General features: G+C 42.7%; 1 protein-coding gene across 1 annotated transcript; it reads right to left on the bottom strand.

The window, feature by feature from the left end:
- Window positions 1-279: 279 nt before the first annotated feature.
- Window positions 280-2,733, bottom strand: LOC135702847 (tyrosine-protein kinase receptor torso-like). The gene has a single exon (XM_065223887.1). The coding sequence runs from the start codon at window positions 2,731-2,733 to the stop codon at window positions 280-282; it is 2,454 nt and encodes an 817-aa protein (XP_065079959.1).
- Window positions 2,734-21,936: the final 19,203 nt, after the last annotated feature.

The following is a 21,936-nucleotide window of genomic DNA, read 5'->3' as shown; positions in this document are numbered from 1 at the left end:
TCGATCCACAGACTGGCGTCATCTCCACGTGAATGCATTGCATTTACCATTTCATTGCACTTCCATTCATATGGGGTGATACGATGGATGGTGGTAACAACAAGTTCCAAGCAAAATATGCTGTTTCACCATCAGACCATCGATACAGTCGGTGCCGTGTGCTGTGGTGAATGATACACATCCTGCGAGGATGTGATATTTTACGGGTGGAAAATGCGATTCAAATCGGAAGAGTGACTTATGCGTTAAACTTTCATTTATTCGGATTTATTCAGACAGCTAATCTACAATTGCATTTAGATCAATCACAGGTTGACCGGACTCCTTGCTCTGGTCGATCAGTTTTCGCAACCGATTTCTCACCGCCGAAAAGGTGGGTCGTTCACTCGGCACAGCATTCCAACAGCTTAGCATTAGTGCGTACAAATCCTCGCTGCAGCTGGCCGGTCTCTCCATCCGATAGCCACCCTTGAGTTGCAGCAGCAACTTGCTCGTCGACAGCAGCGGATAGGGATTTCCACCGAGAGTACAAATCTCGTACAGCACTATCCCGAACGACCACACATCGCTCTGGGACGTGTACACCTGGTGGGTCAGCGATTCCAGGGCAAGCCACTTGATCGGCAGCTTTCCGTTGGTTGTTTTGTGGTACACGTTATCCTGGTAGATGTCACGGCTCAGCCCAAAGTCGGATATTTTGACAACCTTTCCGTCCAACACCAGGATGTTCCTTGCAGCCAAGTCTCGGTGGACTACCCTATTTCGCGCTAGAAACTCCATTCCAAATGCTATCTGTTGCGCAAACTCGATCAGCTTGTCGCTCTTGATGGAGTATCGATCTTCTTTTTTGTCTTCATCGAAATAGCACTGATTATCGTACTCCTGCGATGATTTTCGATGATGGTGGTGATAAAGCTTGTTTTCGACCATAGATTCCGTGTCAAATTCAAAGTCAGTTCGCGGAATCTCATAGCCCGAACCGTGTTCGGTTGTCCGTCCCAGTTTGGAAGACGATCGGCATCTCAGAATCCCATTCCACACCGATCGTAAGTAGTCCAGCATATTTCCATCGCTGCAGTACTCGGTCAGCAGCATCATCTTGGTCACGTTCTTCGTATACTGTCCAACAACGCACACAATATTCGGATGCGCTCCAACCGATTTCATCACCTCGATCTCCCGTCGAAACGCTTTAATGTCGGCCAAGCTGGGACATTCCTTCAACATCTTCACGGCCACATCACGGGTCGTTCCCGAAGGCGTCGACAGTACGCCTTTCCGCACCAAACCGAAAGCACCTTCACCCAAAACGTCCAGTAGTTGAATATGTTCCAAAGCGACCTCCATTCCATCATTGATCGGTGCAATCAGCTCTCCGGGAAGCACTTGTAACTGTACAGCGCTCTCCAGGTTCTCCATCTTGATCTCAATGTCACTGCTCAGTTCCAAACCTTTCCACGTACGTGGTTTGTCATATCGTTTGATCCGACCGCAACGTTTACAAGAATAATCAATCAAGAATTTACCAATCACTACCAAACTGACGATGATAATCACCACCAGTGCGTCGATCCAGTGATTCCTGGTGCTGCGTTCAGGCTGCACCGTACTTATGACGTTCTGCGCACTGGTTCGGTTGTTGGCGTGGGCTACGATAAACACTTCAAATTGCGCACCATTAACGGGGAAGGATTCCACCAGGATATCAGTGGCATTGCCGGTTGCGTTCAGCGAAACCGAATGGGCCAAGTCATCGCTCATATCCGGGTTAAGATCGTACACGTGGATCTCGTATGAATCCGGTAGGATTGCTGGTTGACTCCAAGTGATGTTCAACTGATATTCCCTACCGGATAGGTGAACGGCCTGAACAGACACGTTCGACACCGCTTCCGGTGCACACAACCGACTGTGATTGTGAACTTCAAAACAGCTAGGCGTTCGGAAGTTTATCCACTGCAGTCTGCTATCGAGGGGTGGATTCATCGCTCGAACTGCCACTTCATACTCTGCGTCGAGTTGCAGCGATTCAAGCGAAGCTTGATACGGTCCACCAAGTTGATGCACTTCAACTGGATTCGGTTGAAAGTGTGTTGAATGTGGCGAGTAATGTAAGATTGCGTAGTGACAAACCTTATCCGCGGTAGGTTTCCAACCGATGATAGCATCCACAAACATTTCATCCTGTCGGTTTACCTGGAAGCTGAGCACTTCTGTTTCATTGATTGCTTCCGGAATGTAATCCGAAGGCATAGTTTCAAACGAAGCTGGTTGGTATACAAGTGCAAATTCAACGCTGGAAATCAGGACAATTGCGGATGCGTGATAAGTTTGATTTGGTTGTAGATTAACAATCTCAACGGCTGGGGTGTCACTGACCAGAACGATCTCGTTCCACTCGTTTCCGTTGTTTTGCTTCACTTTGATGATATTGATTAAACCCATTCGGTATTCACTATCCACATTCAGCACCAGTTTAACACTGTCGCGACACACCAATTTGATGGAGAAATCCGATGCATTTTTCGTTACCCATAAATCATGATTCTTCGATCGATTGGCGCATCCATCGAAGCACATCTGCAGTGGCACCGTCACACAATTCACCATACACGATCCGATTTCGTAGAGTTCTGAATCCGTGTAGTTTTGCTCCAACAAAAATTGATCACAGCTTACAACACCGACAGTTACAATCAAAAGAATTACCCGAACCGTGATATCGAGTGCCATGTTTGGAAAACTCCCGGTGACGAGTGGCTTTGCACTATTTCTGCTTCAAAGTCCATCGCGTTTGGATTCTTTTAAGCAGAAGGTAGTCGCACAGGTACCAATAACGGCCGCCTTCGTACCTATGGTAAATTTCAGTTAGCAGTGGTTTGTCATTTGTTGCCTGGGAGCCGATTGTCTAGTCAATGTTTATGGCTGAGAATTTTCTGTTGTCATAAGAAGGATCTGATTGGTACCTGAACTTGAGCAGTAAAGAGTGGTGAGAGGAATAACACCCGTGGGCAGACTTGACAATTCCAAACTTTATTCAAACAGTGCCAGGAGACTCAGTTACGGCACCACTTAAAGCTATAAGCTCGTTTGAAAAAAAAATAGTTTTAAAATAGCATAGTCGAAGATGCTATTTCCAATAACAGACTAATGTGGCAATTTTTATACGATAGATGAGAAGATGAAAGTATAGAATTGATAGTTCGGTTTAGAGTACGGCAGTGTGAAAATTGCATATAGAGAGTAGAAAGCGAGCTAGGACAACTTTAGGAAGGTACAAATCGGTTCTATCATCTCTCTTTACCAAACTCCCCCTTTGGAGATAAAAAAAAAGTGATGCTCCTAATCGCTCTAGTAACTGAACTACTGACCAAGTGCCGGAGAACCCAATGTCACGATTTATATACGGTAAACATCGGTTGATGAGGGCCTGCAGCTTTTCTCGTTGGAACTGATAGTTAATATTGTTTGCGTTGACTAAACTGGTTTGGTCTCAATTTATTTCTCAAACTCTCAAAAACTATACCCAAAGGCGTTGCCAGGTTTTGAAATAGTAACAGTCCAGCAAGTGACTAGTCACGCACATGGCGAAACATTGCATCAATTCAGCTTACTTCAGCGCAGAGAACGAAGCTTTACTTGTTGATGAACGAGAAGATAGAGCACCGCAAACTGCTATTCGTGATGCGGCGAGTAGATGAAGAAAACTGCACGCATTGTGGTAACCGTACAGCAGAAACTCTCTCCCACAAATTTTGCGCTTCTGCTCGCGTCTGCCCGGCTTGGACGGTTCTTCAGCAGAGAATGGCAGGCATCTTGGGTGGATGCGACTCGAGTTTGAGGACTTGCGAAGACCTGCCCTATTAGGAATAAACAGACAGAGAGTGGCAATTCTGAATATGTTTATTACATATATCTGCTTCGTTAACGATTTTAACGGTAGAATTGATATAGCTGAATTGAATTTTCATCTGGATGTAGCAAATTGACTTTTACCACAAAAAAAATCCTCTACGCAGCCTCGGTGTGGGAATAATGTTCACAGACTCACAGGGACATAATCCAGGTCGCTCAGAATAGAGTGCTGCGGATGGTACTTCATCGTCCTTTCGATACAAGAAATTCCGATCTCCATGTAGAAGCGAACGTTCCTATATTAGATTTCAAAATTGCTGACATTAAGACTAGGCTTGTGCAAACATGCAACACATCAGAACATGCTTATAGTAGTATAGGTGTATATAGAAGTTGTAGGTTAGTAGGTTAGTTTTTTTTTTTTTTTCCTTTGGTTTGTTTTTTCCGTCGATCTTGTTTTCCGTGCTGAGCACCAATGCTACCGACGTGCCAGGAAGGCAGCTCCCACACCTGGACCCTACCTATCGACCCATCAACTCATGAAGCGGGGACCAACGGCTTTACTTCCCATCCGAAGGAAGGCGTGATCAGAGATGTTATGCCTCAGAACATCCCGGCGGCACCGACTGGGATTGAACCCAGGCCTGCTGGGGTGAGAGGTAATCACGCTTACCACTACGGAAGCATTCGTGTTCAGCACGGAAAACAAGATCGACGGAAAACAAATCAAGGAAGGAAGAAACATTTTTGAATATTTCTTCCTGGGAAGATTTTATTTTTCCCTACAAATTTGTCTCAGACTTCATTTTGATATGAAGGGACGTTTACATGCTACGGTTTTTAAAAAATAGCAAATACGCCATTTTGATAAAATTTTCATCATCAAAAATCGCCGAATTTAAGTACAACTGTAAATGATTGCCATACAAACTTACACAGTTTTATGCAAATAGGAGAAGGTCGAGGCGCTTTTTTAGGCTATTTGACGTGGTTCTGCTTAGATACTGCAATTAATAAAATTTTCCCAATGTATGTATGTGCTGGTGTTTTGATAATTTTTAAGGATTAGTACTTTGGTAGATTTTGAAGATTGAGAGTTTAGTTTTTACGGTGCTGGAATGTCGATATTCTGGACTTCTGGACTTTGAAGCGTTCATAATTTGTAAAGTTTCATAGTTGCGAAAATTTTGATAATTTTAGAAATTTGAGTAAGTTCTCAGGCTTAGACAATCATATATGGTTTGGTCTTTACTGTCTATCGTACTGACCGTTCTCGAGAAACGAGCTCCAAAAATTCTGGTGGAGGAGTTCTACTTGCTGTTCGATCAGTCTTTCAATCTCGGTAGTTCCATCCACCTAGTTGTACTGGTGTCGAACAATTGTGGGTGTCCATCTCTCTACAATCGAAAGTGGTTTTAGTCTGTGTGCTTTATCTGCCCCCGGACCGCCTTGGAGATTCCGTGTTGATTGATCAACACTTAAACACTCTTTTTTTTTGGTTTGAAATGACGACATCCTCATAATTGGTGATTTCAATCTATCGTCTATCAAATGGTCCTGGAATGACGCCGCGTTCCTCCATCCTCAATCCAGTTGCTCAAACATTGCACCCTTGGCAGCAGCTCTTCGGGACAGCTACAGTACTGCTGATCTCCTGCAACTAAATAGTGTTTCCAATGAGAATGATAGATTGCTTGATTTATGTTTTCTTAGCTGTGAGGTTGCTTCTCGTTGCTCGATTTATGAGGCGCCTGTGCCACTAGTTAAGCGTAGGCATCAACCATTTCTGCAGATATCATTGAAAGTGAGCCATGCATTTTCTTTTCGTAACACTAAGGATAGCACTTCATATGACTACTGGAAGACTGACTTCGATGGAATGACTGCCTTTTTCGAGAGCATAAACTGAGATGAAGAACTGCGTGATTTTGACGTAAATATTTCCTCGACTATTTTTACGAATATTGTTGTTTATGCAATCGATCAGTCATACCAACTCACCCGCCATGGTCAAACCCTCGTACAATCAGCACAAGCAGTACAACAAGCAACTCTACCTAGAACACCAGTGTCAACTACAGAATAAGCTCAAAACTAATCCTAAAAGCTTCTGGAATCACGTGACAGATCAACGAAAAGAATCGGGTCTGCCCTCCACGATGTTCAACGGGGAGAGAAATGTCTAATGTGGATGGTATCGCGGATCTATTCAGGTCACATTTCTGCAGTGTTTTCGTCAACGAGGAGCTCTCCGACGAACACGTTTCAGATGCAGCAAGTGAGGTTCCCATACGTTTGGCTGTTGAATCTCATCCACCTTTATCGAGAGATGACGTCCAAAGAGCAGGCCTTCGCTTAAAAAATTCTTCCAGTATTGGCCCTGATGGAATTCCATCTGTGGTGATTACAAATTGTGTAGGAGTCTTGAGCACACCACTAGCATTCTGGAATCTTCCCTGATGGCTGGAAGAATTCTTTCGTTTTTCCTGTCTTCAAAAGAGGCGATAAACAGCCAGTTATCAACTATCGAGGCATTGCGGCTTTGTGCGCAGTTTCAAAACTTTTTGAGCTGCTAGTGTTGGATTATTTTAAACACACTTGCTCCAGTTACGTTGCCTCCAAACAACATGGATTTATGCAGAAGAGATCCACTGCATCAAATCTCGTGCAATACACATCTTTTTTTGTTTCGCGGGCTTGAAAAAGGCGAGCAAGTTGATGCTATCTACACGGATCTCTCTACTGCGATTGATAAAATGAACCACAAGATTGCTGTTACCAAATTAGAGCGATTAGGCTTCCATGGTCCCCTTCTTAATTGGCTTCGTTCTTACCTCACCGGTCGTCAAATGTCAGTGAAAATAGGTGACCGTATTTCTCAGTCGCTTCCGGTTTCTTCTGGTGTACCACAAGATAGTCATTTTGGGCAGTTTATATTTCTGCTGTATTTGAATGACATTCATTATTCAATCAGGTGTCCGAAGCTATCTTATGCGGATGATTTTAAACTGTATTTTGTCGCAGAGGATCGTAGTGATTCAGTTTTCCTTCAACAACAGCTGGACGTTTTTGCTACTTGATGTCACAAGAATAGGATGGCATTGACAAATCCAAGTTTATGCCGGCCACCGCGGCGCTGTAATCGTAGCGGTGATGAACTTGAGATCATCTGTCAAACTGCATATATTTTCAAGTTTGTGATAAGAAAACTATGTTTTACGTGTTATTGTAATTGTTTTATTCAATAACAGCAAGCAAATATGAACAGAAAAGTAGCGCCGGTAAGAATGGTAAGTAAATCCTAATTTTTAAATGCAAAATTATTGAGATTTCTTCAAAATGAAAAATATGTTGCTCCCAGCAAAACATCAACAAATAATGCTAACAATATTTTTACAGGATTCAAACTGAGAATGCAATCCTGGAGGATCATCCCATCGGAGATTGAATTAAATGGTGAGTGAGTTGTTAGAACAATTTTACATATTGAAGCAATCAAAACAATATATTGTTCCAGCCGCAGGGCTGAACCTGGATCTTTCCTATAGCTGAAGGAAGATAGCCGAACGGAAACCCTTTCTTCTCTGGCATAAATAAAATCTCTTTGGTAAGTAGAATTAGATATTTAAGTGCAAAATTATTGAAATAGCATTGAAATAAAAAAAAACGTAGAACGAACATGATAAACAAATTCCTGCAAGCTTCGATCGATGGTTGCAAATCGTATCCGAATACAATCCTACCGTATTAAACCAATAACCAGCATCGGGTGCCTGCATTGGAATACATTTTACAAAGGGGCTCTTATATTTTTATTTAATTTGGTTGGTCACGACCTAATAAAAAATTACCATAGACGAACGATAACCCAAATTATTCAACTATTCCACAAATTGTTTGGATGATACATTGAACACGTCGTTAAGCAAATTAACCATAACATTTTTATTAGGGCGTCTCCATATCAACATTAATCGATGTGGTATGGCTGTTAATATAACCATGTTCGTTACCTTCAAGGTTACCTTAGAATGTTTTTTCAATTTTATTTGAAAACAAGTAATTTTTATTTTAGGATAGACACATATCACAATAGTTTTTTAGGATTTGTACTCGATTCATTCATTTTAATAGCATATTTACACGAACTAGCACTGTAATTTAACAAATTTCCATAAAAATAATGAAATTTCCAAGGGCTGTCACTAGCTGAGCACCGTCGGATAGTGCTTATTCCTATCACCAGGCGCGCATTAGTTTAAGTTGGATTCGTCAATTGAATGCTTCCAAATGTTCCATCATCATTTTCTGCAGAAAAAAAATCACCCACCTGTTTTACGTACAGCCTCCATGGTCAGACACTGAATCGGGAGGCTACAGTCAAAGACTTAGGAGTCATGTTAGATTGTAAACTAACCTTCAAGGAGCATGTGTCATATGTCGCCAGCAGTGTTGGCAAAATCAACGATCAAATAATATTTTTCCGCTCTCATACGCTCTCAATATCACGCGTAATATTGGAACAAAATATCATGCTTGATATTGATTTTACAAGCTCCTTTGATATTGCGAGACTATTCACAACGTGCAAAAATCAAGCGGAGAGTTTACTAGACACAACAATCATTCCGTTGCACATCGTTTTCTTAGAAAGAGAAAGTATAGTTTGCTATCTCTTTTTACTCTTCACCAATGGCAGACACGAAGTGACTGCTGCCAGCCGTTATGAAAGTTTCGGTTGCGTTCGGGTGTAAAGCAAAAATTATGAAACTCAATCTCACCACAGTTTGTTGAGATTTGCAGCTGGTGAGTTTTGTTAGCTTGATATTCCGAGCTGCAATATCACAGTTTGCAAAATCAACCGCAAAAAATCAAGCGTGCCCTTGAGCATTGATGAGATTTGGTTTTTTTGATATATTCCCAACACTGGTCGCCAGTGAAGCATCTTCTTAGTTCGGCTTTATTTTTCGCTTTGTTAAAGATTTCAGAGACGCTTCGTGCTTGCAAACGCTTTATTGTTCACTAGTCCGTTCGACACTGGAATACTGTTCAGTAGTTTGGGCGCCGTTTTACAACAATGCCACGAATCGACTTGAGTCTATTCAGAGGAGATTTGTTCGCTATGCTCTTCGTTGGCTACCCTGGAGAGACCCCTAATTATGAAAGTCGATGTAACGTGCTGAGCCTACAACTTCTCAGTGTTCGCCGTGACGTCGCTAAGGCTGCCTTCATCGCCTTCTTCTGCCTAAGGCTGCCTGCGTTTGGACATTGACTGTAGTCCAATTTTTCAACAGCTTAACATTAATATCAGACGAGTGAATTTGCGAACACACTCTTTCTTTACGATCCCGACCTCTCGCACAAACTATGGTGCAAACGAACCAATAGCATGAGTAAAAATTTTAATAGGTGTTATAACTTTTTTTTACTTCATTGCTTCCCGTGCTAGCCTTAAGCCTTAAGTATTTATTTTATAATGTGTTATCATCCTGATTGAGTAAAGATTAATGTTCACTTCTCCGTTTACATTCTGGCTCCTCATGTACAGACATGCTCCATACGCCTTCACCGAGGCATCCGAGTAACAGCATTCGAAGTGATGACACAACGGTCAATGCGTATTTCATTGAACAGTGGTAGCTGTTCGTGGAATTTTCTCCAGGGCTCACCAACCGTCGATGGTAGCGACTGGTCCCAATCAAGCCTTTGACCTTGTCCGTCACGTAATGCCCATAGCTGTTGCATAAATATCTTGGCAGCTCCCAGGAGCCCCAGAGAGTCAAACAGGGTGGCAATTACTGACAGCACGTATCGTTTAGTGAGCGGTGTATCAGGGTTCAGACTAGGAACTGAAAACTGGTACTTGAGTGTATCAGAGACTGGCATCCAAGTTAGCCCCAGTGTTTTGATTGAGGGACCTGGATCCAAAACAATCCCTTCTGACGACCGAATCGTCAGGTCTTCCTCCGGAATTCCTTCCAGCACCGCTGGGCAATTCGAAGCCCATTTCCGCAGCTTAAATCCACCACTCAACATCATTGTGTTCAGCTGTAGCCGCAATGTGGTTGCTGTTCCTTCGTCGTCCGCCCCTGTAATGACATCGTCCATGTAGATGTCATCGAGAACCACTCTCGCTGCGAGTGGATATTGTGCCTCTTCACCCAAGGCTAGCTGTTTGAGCGTTCTTGTCGCCAGGAAAGGTGCCGATTTAGTACCATATGTCACGGTGTTGAGCTCGTACAGATGAACACATTCCGCAGGTGAAAAGCGCCACAGAATGCACTGCAATGCACGTTCCAGTAGGTGAACAAGAATATGTCGGAACATTTTCTCAACGTCCGACACAAGCATGATTTGTTTTGTCCGACTGCGGAGTGTAATGGATCGAAGGTCCTCCTGAATGATTGCCCCTGTCATTAGCACGTCGTTGAGTGACACTCCGTTGGATGTCTTGCACGACGCGTCGAAAACCACCCTCACCTTGGTAGTGGTACTTGCCTCCTTGATGACTGGATGGTGTGGGAGGAAGCACCGTTTAACCAAATCCGTATCCGTTTCAACCACCTCATAGTTTAACTATATATGTATTTGTAGGATGTTATGTTATCTTTTGATACGAAAAGAAGAGGTTTTCCGCCCACTTGAGAGGGGCAAGGTTGGTCCTTCTGAAGTGGGATTTTCCCTATCAAATAAGTAAATAAATAAATAAATGACTGAGGAAAATACCAAATTAATGGATTCTAGAAGCATGAAAAATTCAACAATTTCAATTTCTCAGACTTTTTCTCTTTAGAAATTTCATTGTCAGGAGTTCAGTGTTCTTTTGAGATATTGAATGTTGCATAACGTTGGCCCCTTTTTCCCCATAATGCTCTAGCGCCTTCAAAACCTGGCATTTGATTTTAATAATTTGGAAAGGGGCGTCATTTTAGAAGAGAACCATTTGGAGAGGTTTGTGATAAGTTTTCTTGAAAAAAAAAAACTACAAGGGACAGCCCTATGGGGTTTTACGCAATGGTGATGTAGGACTACACAGTCTTCTATAATAAATAATATTTGTTAACTGTAGCAGGAGCTTGTGATTTGTGTAGGAATATGAATTTGAGCGGGGTTCTCTCTGTTTATACTCTTTTGTATGAAGCACTTGACATAGATGGCCCACAGCGACTCACCTTCTCACTCACCTTCTATGGATGCTCATGTGGGCTGCAGCTCACTGCTTGCAGGCAGCCTTTCGTTGTGTACTGGAGAACAATGTTCAACGCCACGCGCCGAAGCCTGAAAGAAGTTGTGGGTAGCCTTTGATAATAGCTAGCTGCTTGCGGGGAGCCTATCGTTTTGTACTGGAGAACACCACCACGCGGTCATTTAATAAACACCGTTTGGAAGGAATTCAATCGGTGATAATTTTAATTATCTTAGCAACAGTTGCACATTCGTGCAATTTTCAAAAGTAAAATTCTTAGTAATGATAAAGTCTAAAACAGTGAAAATATTTCTGATCGATTGCTGATAAAATTATTGAAATTGGTCCAGGGGCAGCTGAGTTATTAACGTTCAAAATCTTTCATATTTTTGTTACATGGTCCATTTTCTGTTTTCACAAAGTGTACCCCCATATAGAAATCACAGACGTAGTCCTACATCAAAACCTCGTGGAATAAGGTGTCGGGGAGGGGGGGGGGCGAAGTGGTTCGTAACCCTACTTATATTACTTTCACGTGTATGTACAACAAAGGAAAATCAGGTGCAGGTCTATGCTTGATGAGCGATGCATGGGACAATTTTTATCGCCTGAAAATCTGAAACGAGCTGTACTATAACTAACTAATCTTCCAAATTCTTGAAATTTAAGATATTGGAATTTACTAATGTATTCCATCATTGCTGTATAAATTTAGCATTCTGAATCCAAAACAATCAGAGAATTTTTTAGTTTCTCTTTCAAGAGAACCAAGCTTCTAAACAGCATGACACTTCTACTATCAACTTACCGAAATGCCGGCGATTAATTCAAATTGCATCAATTTTCAGCCAAAAGGTTCAGAACTACCCAAGAAGCCATTTTTAAAATTATAACGGCCACATTAGGTCCGTAGCTTCCCTAAAAAAAAACGTTGACCTTCAACCTAATTTGCATGATCCCCCGTTGTGGTTGTAGTTGCTTACTCGTCCAAATGAGCATCGACATTCCTACCACCAACGGCGCACTCCTGGCAAGCTCGCTTGCCAAGGGAGACAAATAACGCCAATCGTCACGCTTTAATGCGACACCCATTAGCTAGCGTTAAATTTCGAACAAACAAGTTTAACGGGCTTAGAACTTTGGTATGCATATTAGATTAATTATGATACCACCAAGCGTTCGGCGGTTGTTCTGATTCCGATCCCCACCGAATTCGTTCCGGGCTGGATGATGGAGGAGCTCTGCATTCAGACCGAGAATGAAACTTTTGCCAACGAAGAACTTCGCCGGGGACGACGACAACGGCGCGCTGAATGGGTAATGAGTTCTGAAAGCAACTTTTCCGAAACCTTTCTGGCTGCTCCTATAGAGGAGTTGTAGCTACATTTTTCAGTGGTCGCTCACTCACGTTACGGCCTCCAGGATCGGCGAGACCGCGACGACCAGCTTAATGAGTGTAATTTTTCATTTGCTGCTTCCAAGCCGCGAAATGGAGCTGCTCTCTAAGCGTCGCGGACGTCGCGAGATGAGTTGTGTCGTCCGTGTTGTCATCCATTATGGTGCGAGTGAGTGGTTGGGCTGAGAGAGAGAGCTTCCAATTTGCCATGGTCTCGCGGGGGACGACTTACGCTGGATGTTAAAGTCTTTCGTGGTCGTCGTCGTGTTGAAGAATTGGAAATGGTTTAAAGTGAAACGTCCGACGTCTCTGTACCGCAAGTGGCTACAATTTTATTAAACGTAGCAAAGTGACTGGTTCGGCATCTTTTTTTTTTTTAGCGAGAGATAATCGTGTATGTGAACCTTCGTCTCGTCTAAATCAACGTCACTTTCTGGTACGGCATGCATGTGTGGTTAGACGAGGGTCCAACATGAGGAGAAAGCCACGCACGAACGCAACGTCGAACGAATGGGAGTTTTGAATGATGAACCACCCATTTGTTACCTCCAGAAAGGGAAAATTGATTTCAGGCCGCATTTGTTTTGTTTGCATTTCGAAAGGTTAAAAGTTTTGAAATTCAACATTTGTCAAACTGCCATTACAACCGGAAGTCATGCTTACGCAGTTTTCGAGTATCTTTTACCCCTCGCCGACGAATATTTGCTAAAGATAATTTGATTTCTATTACCCCTTCCACGTGGCTGTTTGTTGACTTTTTCTCTGTTCGTTCCGGAGATCTTGCTGCAAGCAAGGCAAAGACAACTGACATTTTGACTTTGACACCCCTTGGCTTTGTTATTGGATTTCTCGGATTTGCTGCCTCCCCCCGAAGAATGTTCTGAACCCCAAGAACGCTTTTTAATTTCCGATATCTTTTAAGCTGCTTTCTTCTCTAGCTTTGTGGGTTGACACGTTCTTCGTAGGAAAGAACGTAATCGCATTCAACCATTCTCGCTCGTGAGGCGTAAATTTATGCACCCTTCTGGTGATGTTGGTGGTGGTGGTGGTGTTGTCGGAGAACGGGAGAATGGACTCCCAAGAGGTGACTGTGCTGAGCGTCCTACAAACGACGAAGGCGTGAGGAGCATGATCGATGTTGAGTAGACGGAAAGCCTTAAGGGATTGCCGGCAGTAATCGTATTTTAAAATGTGATAACAGATCAATATTTTGATTTAATTTCCATTCAGAACGTTCAATGTTTACGGAAGGAGGGAGTGACACGAGGGTTAGAGTGTATTCAATTGAAAAAGGAAAGGTCGACTGATTTGTTCATGCCTAGTTCTCATTCGTTATGTGCAGCAAGAATCTATGCAGTGATACAAAAAAATATATGTTCAAATCGGGATCTTCTAGTGCAATGCAATATAGTGATACATTTCTTTATAGTAATGCTTAAGCACTATACGGACAAGGCAGGGGATCTAATTGGCAAATAGACAAGATTCCCGAGCATGGCTCCAAAATAGGTGTGCCAAGGTCTTGATAGAAATCAGAAAGCTGCTAGACATTGGCGTAGCTAGACAGTTTGACTAGAGGGAGTCTAGGGGGAGGGCCTTAACATTTTCTTAGGATTACGTCTTTTGGCAGCATATTGGGGGTGCAATTTAAAAAAAAAACAAAATCGACCGCATTATGGAAAGTTGTCAGGTTTTGTTCACCTATAACTCTGTCAATAGCGCATGGATTGGAAATTTTTCTACAAATCTGCTTAAATGAACTGTTTATCAATTTTCAATAGGTCACTATTGAACATTAAACAAATGTTCAACTGTTGCAATGGTGATCAAAACTCTGACCGGTTGCCTGCAAAAAACACTTCCCCTAACACAGATTTCAAAATCGAATTTCATCCGGTCTCGCCAAACGGTGCTTATTCGTGGTAGTGCCCGGTTGACCGTCATCAGCAACAGCAGCAGCAGTGATTTCGGCGCGTGGCGTTGAACGTTGTTCTCCTGTGCACAACGAAAGGCTACCTGTAAGCAGCGAGCTGCATCCCACATGAGCGTTCATTCACCGAAGAAGGATGAAGAAGCCACACCGCTACTGAGCGGATTCAGTAGCTCTTCGTGAGCCGCTGTGGGCCATCTATGCCATCGTTCATACATTATACTCGTTCCAAACAACATACAGCTGGTCGGAAATGCTATCTAACATGGAGCTTTTGTGTGATAATTTAATAGCTAGAGAATGGTCTTAGAAGAGGGTATGAAGATAGTTCCGTTAGAGTACAGCAGTATGAACATTGAATAGAAGTTGAAAATGAGCGGAGGGCCGTCAACCCTCCGTTACTAGAGTTTTCCATTGCCATTTTGTTGCTGAGGTACCAATCGATCTGAAACCAACGAGTATTCCTCAAAAAACTTGTTTTGATCTAAACAAGCTAACCTGTGATTACAGTAAACACCTAAAAATGCGGATAATAGGGAAAATTTAAATGGAAACCGCGAAACTGTGACCATACTACGTGGGATTTGACTTAATTGATTACAACATGGAATATATCGAGATCCTGACCAGATAGAAAGTTACTGTCTACGAAAAGGTGTTCAGGAGATCATAGCCTTGTCGCTGGTGGACAGTAGTTCAGAATTTTCTCAATACGTAGCGCTAGTATGCAAGTGAAATTCTCGCATGTGATATATCTCGAGATCCTGTTAGTGTCTTTAACAAAGTTTTTTCAGGAGATCAAAGTCTATTGCTTGGTGCTCAATAGTTCAGAATTTGCTCAATACGCGACGCTAGTATACACGTGAAATTCACATATAAAATATCTCAAGTTCCCAACCAGATAGAAAGGTACTGTCTTCGGCATAGTTGTTCAGGAGGTCAAGGCTTTTTCGCAGGTGGACAATAGTTTACACACGGCGAATGAGAACGACCCAAATTTGTGTTTAGCTCACTCATAATCGCCAAAAGTGCAGGAACTCAGCGATGAGTAAAATTTGTCTCATGGTTTTCTGTGGAAAACCTAAAAAATCTGCCGGAAAATGAGGAAATTGACGAAAATCCTGGAAAAACCTGGGAAAACATGAGGCAAATTAACTCATCGCTGAGTTCCTGCACTTTTGGCGATTATGAGTGAACTAAACTCAAATTTGGGTCGTTCTCATTCTCCGTGCAGTTTTCTCACTTTGCGGCGCTACTATACATGTGAAACTTTTGCATATAAAATATCTCTAGATCCTGACCAGATAGAAAGTAAATGTTCTGGGTAAAGTTTTTCAGGAAGTCAAGATCTTTTTGTTGGGTGACAATAGTTCACAATTTTCTCACTATACGGTGCTAGTATACACGTGCCATTCTCGCATATTCAATCGTTCGAGATCTTGATCAGCTAGAAAGTTGCTGTCTACGGCTAAGTTGTTTAGGGGGTCAAGACTTTTTGGTTGGTAAACAGTAGTTAGGAATTTTCTCACCACGTGGCGTTTGCATACATGTACAATTCTCGCATATGCTATATCTCGAGATCCTGATCAGATAGAAAGTTACTGTCTACGACAAAGTTGTTCAGGAGGCCACGGTATTTTGGCTGGTGGACAGTAGTTCAGAATTTTGAAAACAGTAACTTTCTATCTGGTCAGGATCTCGAAACAAGCCACATGCGAGAATTTCACGTGTATTCTAGCGCTACGTAGTGAGAAAATTTTAAACTACTGTCCACTAGCGAAATCTATCTGATCAGAATTTCGAGATATTTTATATGTGAGAATTTCGCGTGTATACCAACGCCACGTAGTGTGAAGATTCTGAACTATTGTGCACCAAGCAATAGGCATTGACCTCATTAACAACTTTTTCCAAGACAGTAATTTTCTACCTGTTCAGAATCTCGAGCTATAGCATACGCGAGAATTGTACACGTTTACTAGCGCCACGTGGTGAGAAAAATCTGGGCTACGGACCACCAGCCAAAAAGTCTTAACCCCGTTTGCAGTTACTTTCTATCTGCTCAGGATCTCGAACGTGAAAATTGCACGTATATTCATATACTAGCACCACGTAGTGATAATTTTCTGAACTACTCAACCAACGAAAAGGCCTTGACCTTCTGAACAACTTTGTCGAGGACAGTAACTTTCTATCTGGTTAGGATCTCTAGATATTTAATATGAGAATTTCACGTGTATACTAGCGCCGCATATTGAGAAAAATTTGAACTTTGTGCACCAAGAAATAGGCTTTGATCTCGTCAACAACTTTGTCGACGACAGTAACATTCTAGCTGGTCAGGATCTCGAGATATTGTAGCGGCCCCGAGGCAGCTACGGTGCTGTTGTTTGTTCTCGATAGGTTTTATAAACGGATGGCTTAAGCGCCACCTCCGAAGAGGACCACCTGTCGTGTTTCACGATGCCCGGCTAGATACTGGCCAACTGAGCCAGTTCTCAAATTCGTCAACAGTGTCGGGATCAAGACCAACTGAGCCGAGTGACTCAAGAAAGGAGAGAGCATACCCACCGAAATCCCAAGATCCTAACTACCGAGTCCGAAAAACTTCCAATCCCGAAAACCAATCCGAACAGGGGTATCATCACAGGAAGCAATCCCTCTGACCCATCAACTCGAGCTTGATTTAGAAGACGAGTTACACAACAAATTCAACGGAAAAAGACTAATCATGATGAACGAAACGTGAAATAACCTTCAGACTCTCTCAATAAAAAACTTTCTAACACTATAAGTTTCCAAATCAACCGTTACAAATGTAATTAAAGTGTTTGGGGAACGTTTGTCGACAGCCAGGAAGTCTGGATCGGGGGGAAATCGAAAACCGGAAGCCGCTGAGACGACAAAGAGAGTTGCCGGTAGTTTCAAGCGAAACCCTAACCTCTCTCTCCGAGATGCCGCAAATAAGCTGGGTGTATCGTCTGCAACCGTGCATCGAGCCAAAAAACGAGCCGGACTATCGACTAACAAGAAGGTAGTGACTCCAAATCGCTATGATAAACAAAATACGACGGCCAAAGCGCGATCCCGGAGGCTGTACACGACGATGCTGACGAAGTTTGACTGCGTGGTAATGGACGACGAAACCTACGTCAAAGCCGACTACAAGCAGCTTCCGGGAGAGGAGTTTTATACGGCAAAAGGAAGGGGAAAGGTAGCAGATGTTTTCAAGCACATGAAACTGTCAAAGTTTGCAAAGAAATATCTGGTTTGGCAAGCCATCTGTACCTGTGGCTTGAAAAGCAGCATTTTCATAGCTTCCGGGACTGTCAACCAAGAAATTTACGTGAAAGAGTGTTTGAATAAACGTCTGCTGCCTTTCCTGAAGAAACACGGTTGTTCCGTACTGTTTTGGCCGGATTTGGCATCTTGCCATTACGGTAAAAAGGCCATGGAGTGGTACGCCGCCAACAACGTGCAGGTGGTTCCCAAGGACAAGAACCCTCCCAACACGCCAGAGCTCCGCCCAATTGAGAAATACTGGGCTATTGTCAAGCGGAACCTAAAGAAGACCAAAAAAACTGCTAAGGGCGAGCAGCAGTTCAAGGCAAACTGGCTTTCTGCGGCGAAGAAGGTGGACAAGGTGGCTGTACAAAATCTGATGGCAGGGGTCATGCGTAAGGCCCGGCAATTCGGATTTGGAAAAGCGGAAGCCTAACTGAATATTTTTCCTGAATTTTATGCTAATTCAACTTGAAAAAGAAATTTAATTTGATTTTTTAAATAAACGATTTCACCGATTTACACGCGTTTTCCCTTGACCAAATTTTGACCGTATCACCCTTTACACGGATTTATTTTGGGAGTGAACATTCTACTTTTATTTAGTTTATCTATAGGGTTTTTTATTCACATATCTACAATCTTGGTTCTGGCCGGCCTAACTACTGTTCCCCTCTATCTTTCTATCTGACTAGTGCGGTCGATGGACTATTCGCCTAGCGCGCTATCATTCTGTGTCCGTGCTAACGGCCTTGCATGCAAGTGTGGGTTCGCTACTTACAGGATTTGAAGCTTATGTTGGCGAGCTTTACGGGCTTTCGCCCGACCGATGCCGTCGTTGCAACGACGGCTGATGTCCTCCTACTGCGCTTGAAGTTTCTTAGTTGCCGAACTCAGTCAGCGGATGGTGGTGCTGGACGTTAGCCGGAGTGCCTTGGTAACGTAGGCAACTCCCTTCTACTGCTAACAACTCTCCGAACTATCCCATTCGGTTTTCTCTATCCGAGTAACGAAAAACACGAATGGTGAAACTCTTCGGAGAAGCTACGTAAGCAATACGTTTCGCTAACCTCTTTACGCGTAGGCAACTGACTTGCATACAAGTTGCAAACTACAATTCGTTTCATTTAGCTTACTTTCAGTCCATTTAAGTTAATATTACAAATTGAACGACGATTAATTTAAGAATGGATATTTGAAAATAAATAAGAACAAGTAGCAAAAATATAATCTAACGAAAATGTCTATCGTTACAATATATCACATGCGATAATTTCACACGTATTCTAGCGCTACGTAGTGAGAAAATTCCGAACTACTCTCCACCAGCAAAAAGGTTATGATCTCTAGAACAATTTTGCCGAAGACAGTAACATTCTAGCTGGGGGGCGACCCCGGCGTAGTGGTTAAGATCCATACCTCTCACGCCAAAGTCACGAGTTCAAATCTCACCCCCGGACAAGTCACTAATGACCCAAGAGTGTTAAAGTGACTATAATAAAAAAAAAAAAAAAAAAAACATTCTAGCTGGTCAGGATCTCGAGATGCTCCATGTTGTATCCAATTAAGTCAAATCCCACGTATTAAGGACACCGTTTACGCTGTTTCCATTCACATTTTCTCTATGATCCGCATTTTTTGGGGGTTAACTGTGATAAAAGTTTAACTTGTCTAGTTAAAAACAAGTTTTTTAAGGAATACCCGTTGGTTTCATATCGATTGGTAGCTCGGCTGCAAAATTGCAAAGGAAAACTCACACTGTAGTACAAAGTACAACGCGCGAGTACTCGTGTTACAAAAGTTTACGCGAGTAACGGAGGATTAATGCGACAGTGCAAGTCAAACGCACACTTCTTTGCCTAACCCGTACGATGTACGTGGAAATTTGAAGTATGTCTTCAAATCTACAGGCATAAAAGTGTGCGCCTGACTTTGCTCATATACTGTCTGCGACTGTGAAATAGTTCTGGCGACGTTTCAGCAGAGCTTGCGGTGCGTACACATGGAAAAGCTCCCCGCAAGCAGCTAGTTATCAAGGATGCCTTCAAGAGCCCTCTATTCACCGAAGAAGGAGGAAAAAGCCACACCGCTACAGATCGAATTCAGTTGCTCGTCGTGAGCCTCAGTGGGCTCAAACTAAGCTTTTCAGCCCCAAAAATGTGTGCAGAACCAATTTTATTTTTTCGTCTTCTATCTAGTAAAACTTTTTTAATACTGCTTGTATTGAGACGAAACTTTGAACATGAGCATGAGCATGATTGACCCTTCACGGTTGCTACCATTTTATTGCCAGACCAGCTGTAATAACACAGAGAACCAATAGACGATGCTTGGGACTAGCAATCATCCTCAATGTGGAAAAACTAGTGATCTCAAATTAGGCAATACCAGCGCCGGCCGCGCCCGAACACAGGTCAAGAAAGAAAGAGGTATGAATGTGTTGACGTGAAACTCGCTTTGATGGAAGCCGAGAGTACCTCTGCACTTCCACGAGGAATCACTGGGATATTGGGCAATAGGGTTGGGTTTGCAACAGGGTTCGTTTTGGTAAACGATAAGCTGAATTGATGTCCTAATGATCATGTAACGCGACGGTGCTTGGGATTGAATCCACGGTCTTCTGTCCAGTAAGCAAAAACGTTTGCCACTAAGCAGATGAGCTCCTTTTTAATCATCGAGTTGCTGTTATTACCATGTAGCTATGTTAACAAATAAAACGATTGAAGAACCTTGAATGTGGATGGACTCGAGATTAGCCTCATGATGTTCTGCTCAGTAAGCAAAAACGGTTGCTTTAAGGCCACTAAGCCCCTCATATCACATTATACCGTTACTCAAGTTGTTATAACTATTCAAACCCTGCACCGACGACAACGGAAAGTTTTACAAAGTACACGATAAACAAGCGATCTTACCATAAATTTTTAATATGAAAGGACCTGGGACCGCGTTTTTCTGCTCAGTAAGCAAGCCACTGTAACCGACGATCTTTCAAATCCTAAAACTAAAAGCTACGAAAGAGTACTTAGGCCTTCATTTAGTTCCACTTTCACGAGACGTTCAATGTTTCGATTTGCTCTTTACGCATGGTTGAGGCAATCATAACAAGCTATGACCGACCTGACGATTGTTTAAGCCCTGGTTAAACAAGCTATTCAAATGAAATTACATTCTCGAATTTCACTTGGTATGTGATGAACAACATAAATACGCGATAAGTCGTATAGTTTCAGCGGCTGATGGTTAATTTTAAACACACTAACGGTACTGCCTACCACGGCGATTTCGATAGCGACTATGGCGGTGCCTACGACAACGACAACAACGAATTTGTAACTTACCATTTGTCTAGGATATGCCCGGCACCTGTTTGCAAAAATAACTAATAGCAATTACCTTTGTTGCATTACTTCCTTTAAAGAAAACAAATTTTCTTGCATCGCCATGGGCATCTGAGAGAAGGTTCGCGTCTAGTGCTTTCCCCAGGAACCGTCCACGGCCACCAGCTACCGCCCGTTAAGTCTTGGGCGTCTTCAGCTTGCTCACAATCTCCGACACAGGAGACTCCAGCAGACGAGCTCTTTTGCAAGCCGTAAACTCGCTGATTCACGGCAGCGTCGGCCACCGAATCACCACCAAAACTCGCGGCGGACACATTATCAGCACTTTCCCCAGCTAATTTACCATCCGGACCGTGTTCAGACTCGCACATGGTGAAGAGACTCTCGATAGAACTCTGCATGTATCGAGACGAAACTTTCACCACTCAAACACGTGTTCTTTAAAAAACAAATCGCTATGCAAACATTCAAAATCCGGCAACCAGGCATGGCAAATCATTTACATTCATTTTTTGCATTAATTTACATAGGTACATTTGCCTCAAACTTATTTCATTACCAGAATTTCGTATAGTAGTAGTAAAATTACGTTGATTTCTGTTGATTATGATTGTACATTGATTTATCATTTGAAGTGATTAGCCTGCCTGGCTCTTCATCTTTGTTTAATTGGATATTATAATTTATTGCTGGCCTTTTTTATCTAGTGTACAAAATGCCCCTTGGGGGTGTGTTTCGTTTTAATTGAAAAATTATATGACCGGCCCAACTACAAGCAGTACTTAACCTAACGTGCTAGATCACTTATGATCTGATGATCTGATGATCTGATCTCAGACAGGTGTCTATGAACCTTTCCAAGAGGATCGTTCTTCGCTCTTCCAGAGACTGAAGACCAGCCAGGCGGGGGACCTCAGAGTTCGCGTCCGTGGAGGATTGTTTAGGA

The sequence above is a fragment of the Ochlerotatus camptorhynchus genome, unplaced genomic scaffold (assembly GCF_037179485.1).
Source record: "Ochlerotatus camptorhynchus isolate MF236.1 unplaced genomic scaffold, CSIRO-AGI_Acam_v1.1 ptg000201l, whole genome shotgun sequence".
NCBI classification, from domain to species: Eukaryota; Metazoa; Arthropoda; class Insecta; order Diptera; family Culicidae; genus Ochlerotatus; species Ochlerotatus camptorhynchus.
Note: the sequence above shows the minus strand (reverse complement) of the source record. Positions and strands in the feature narration are given on the sequence as shown.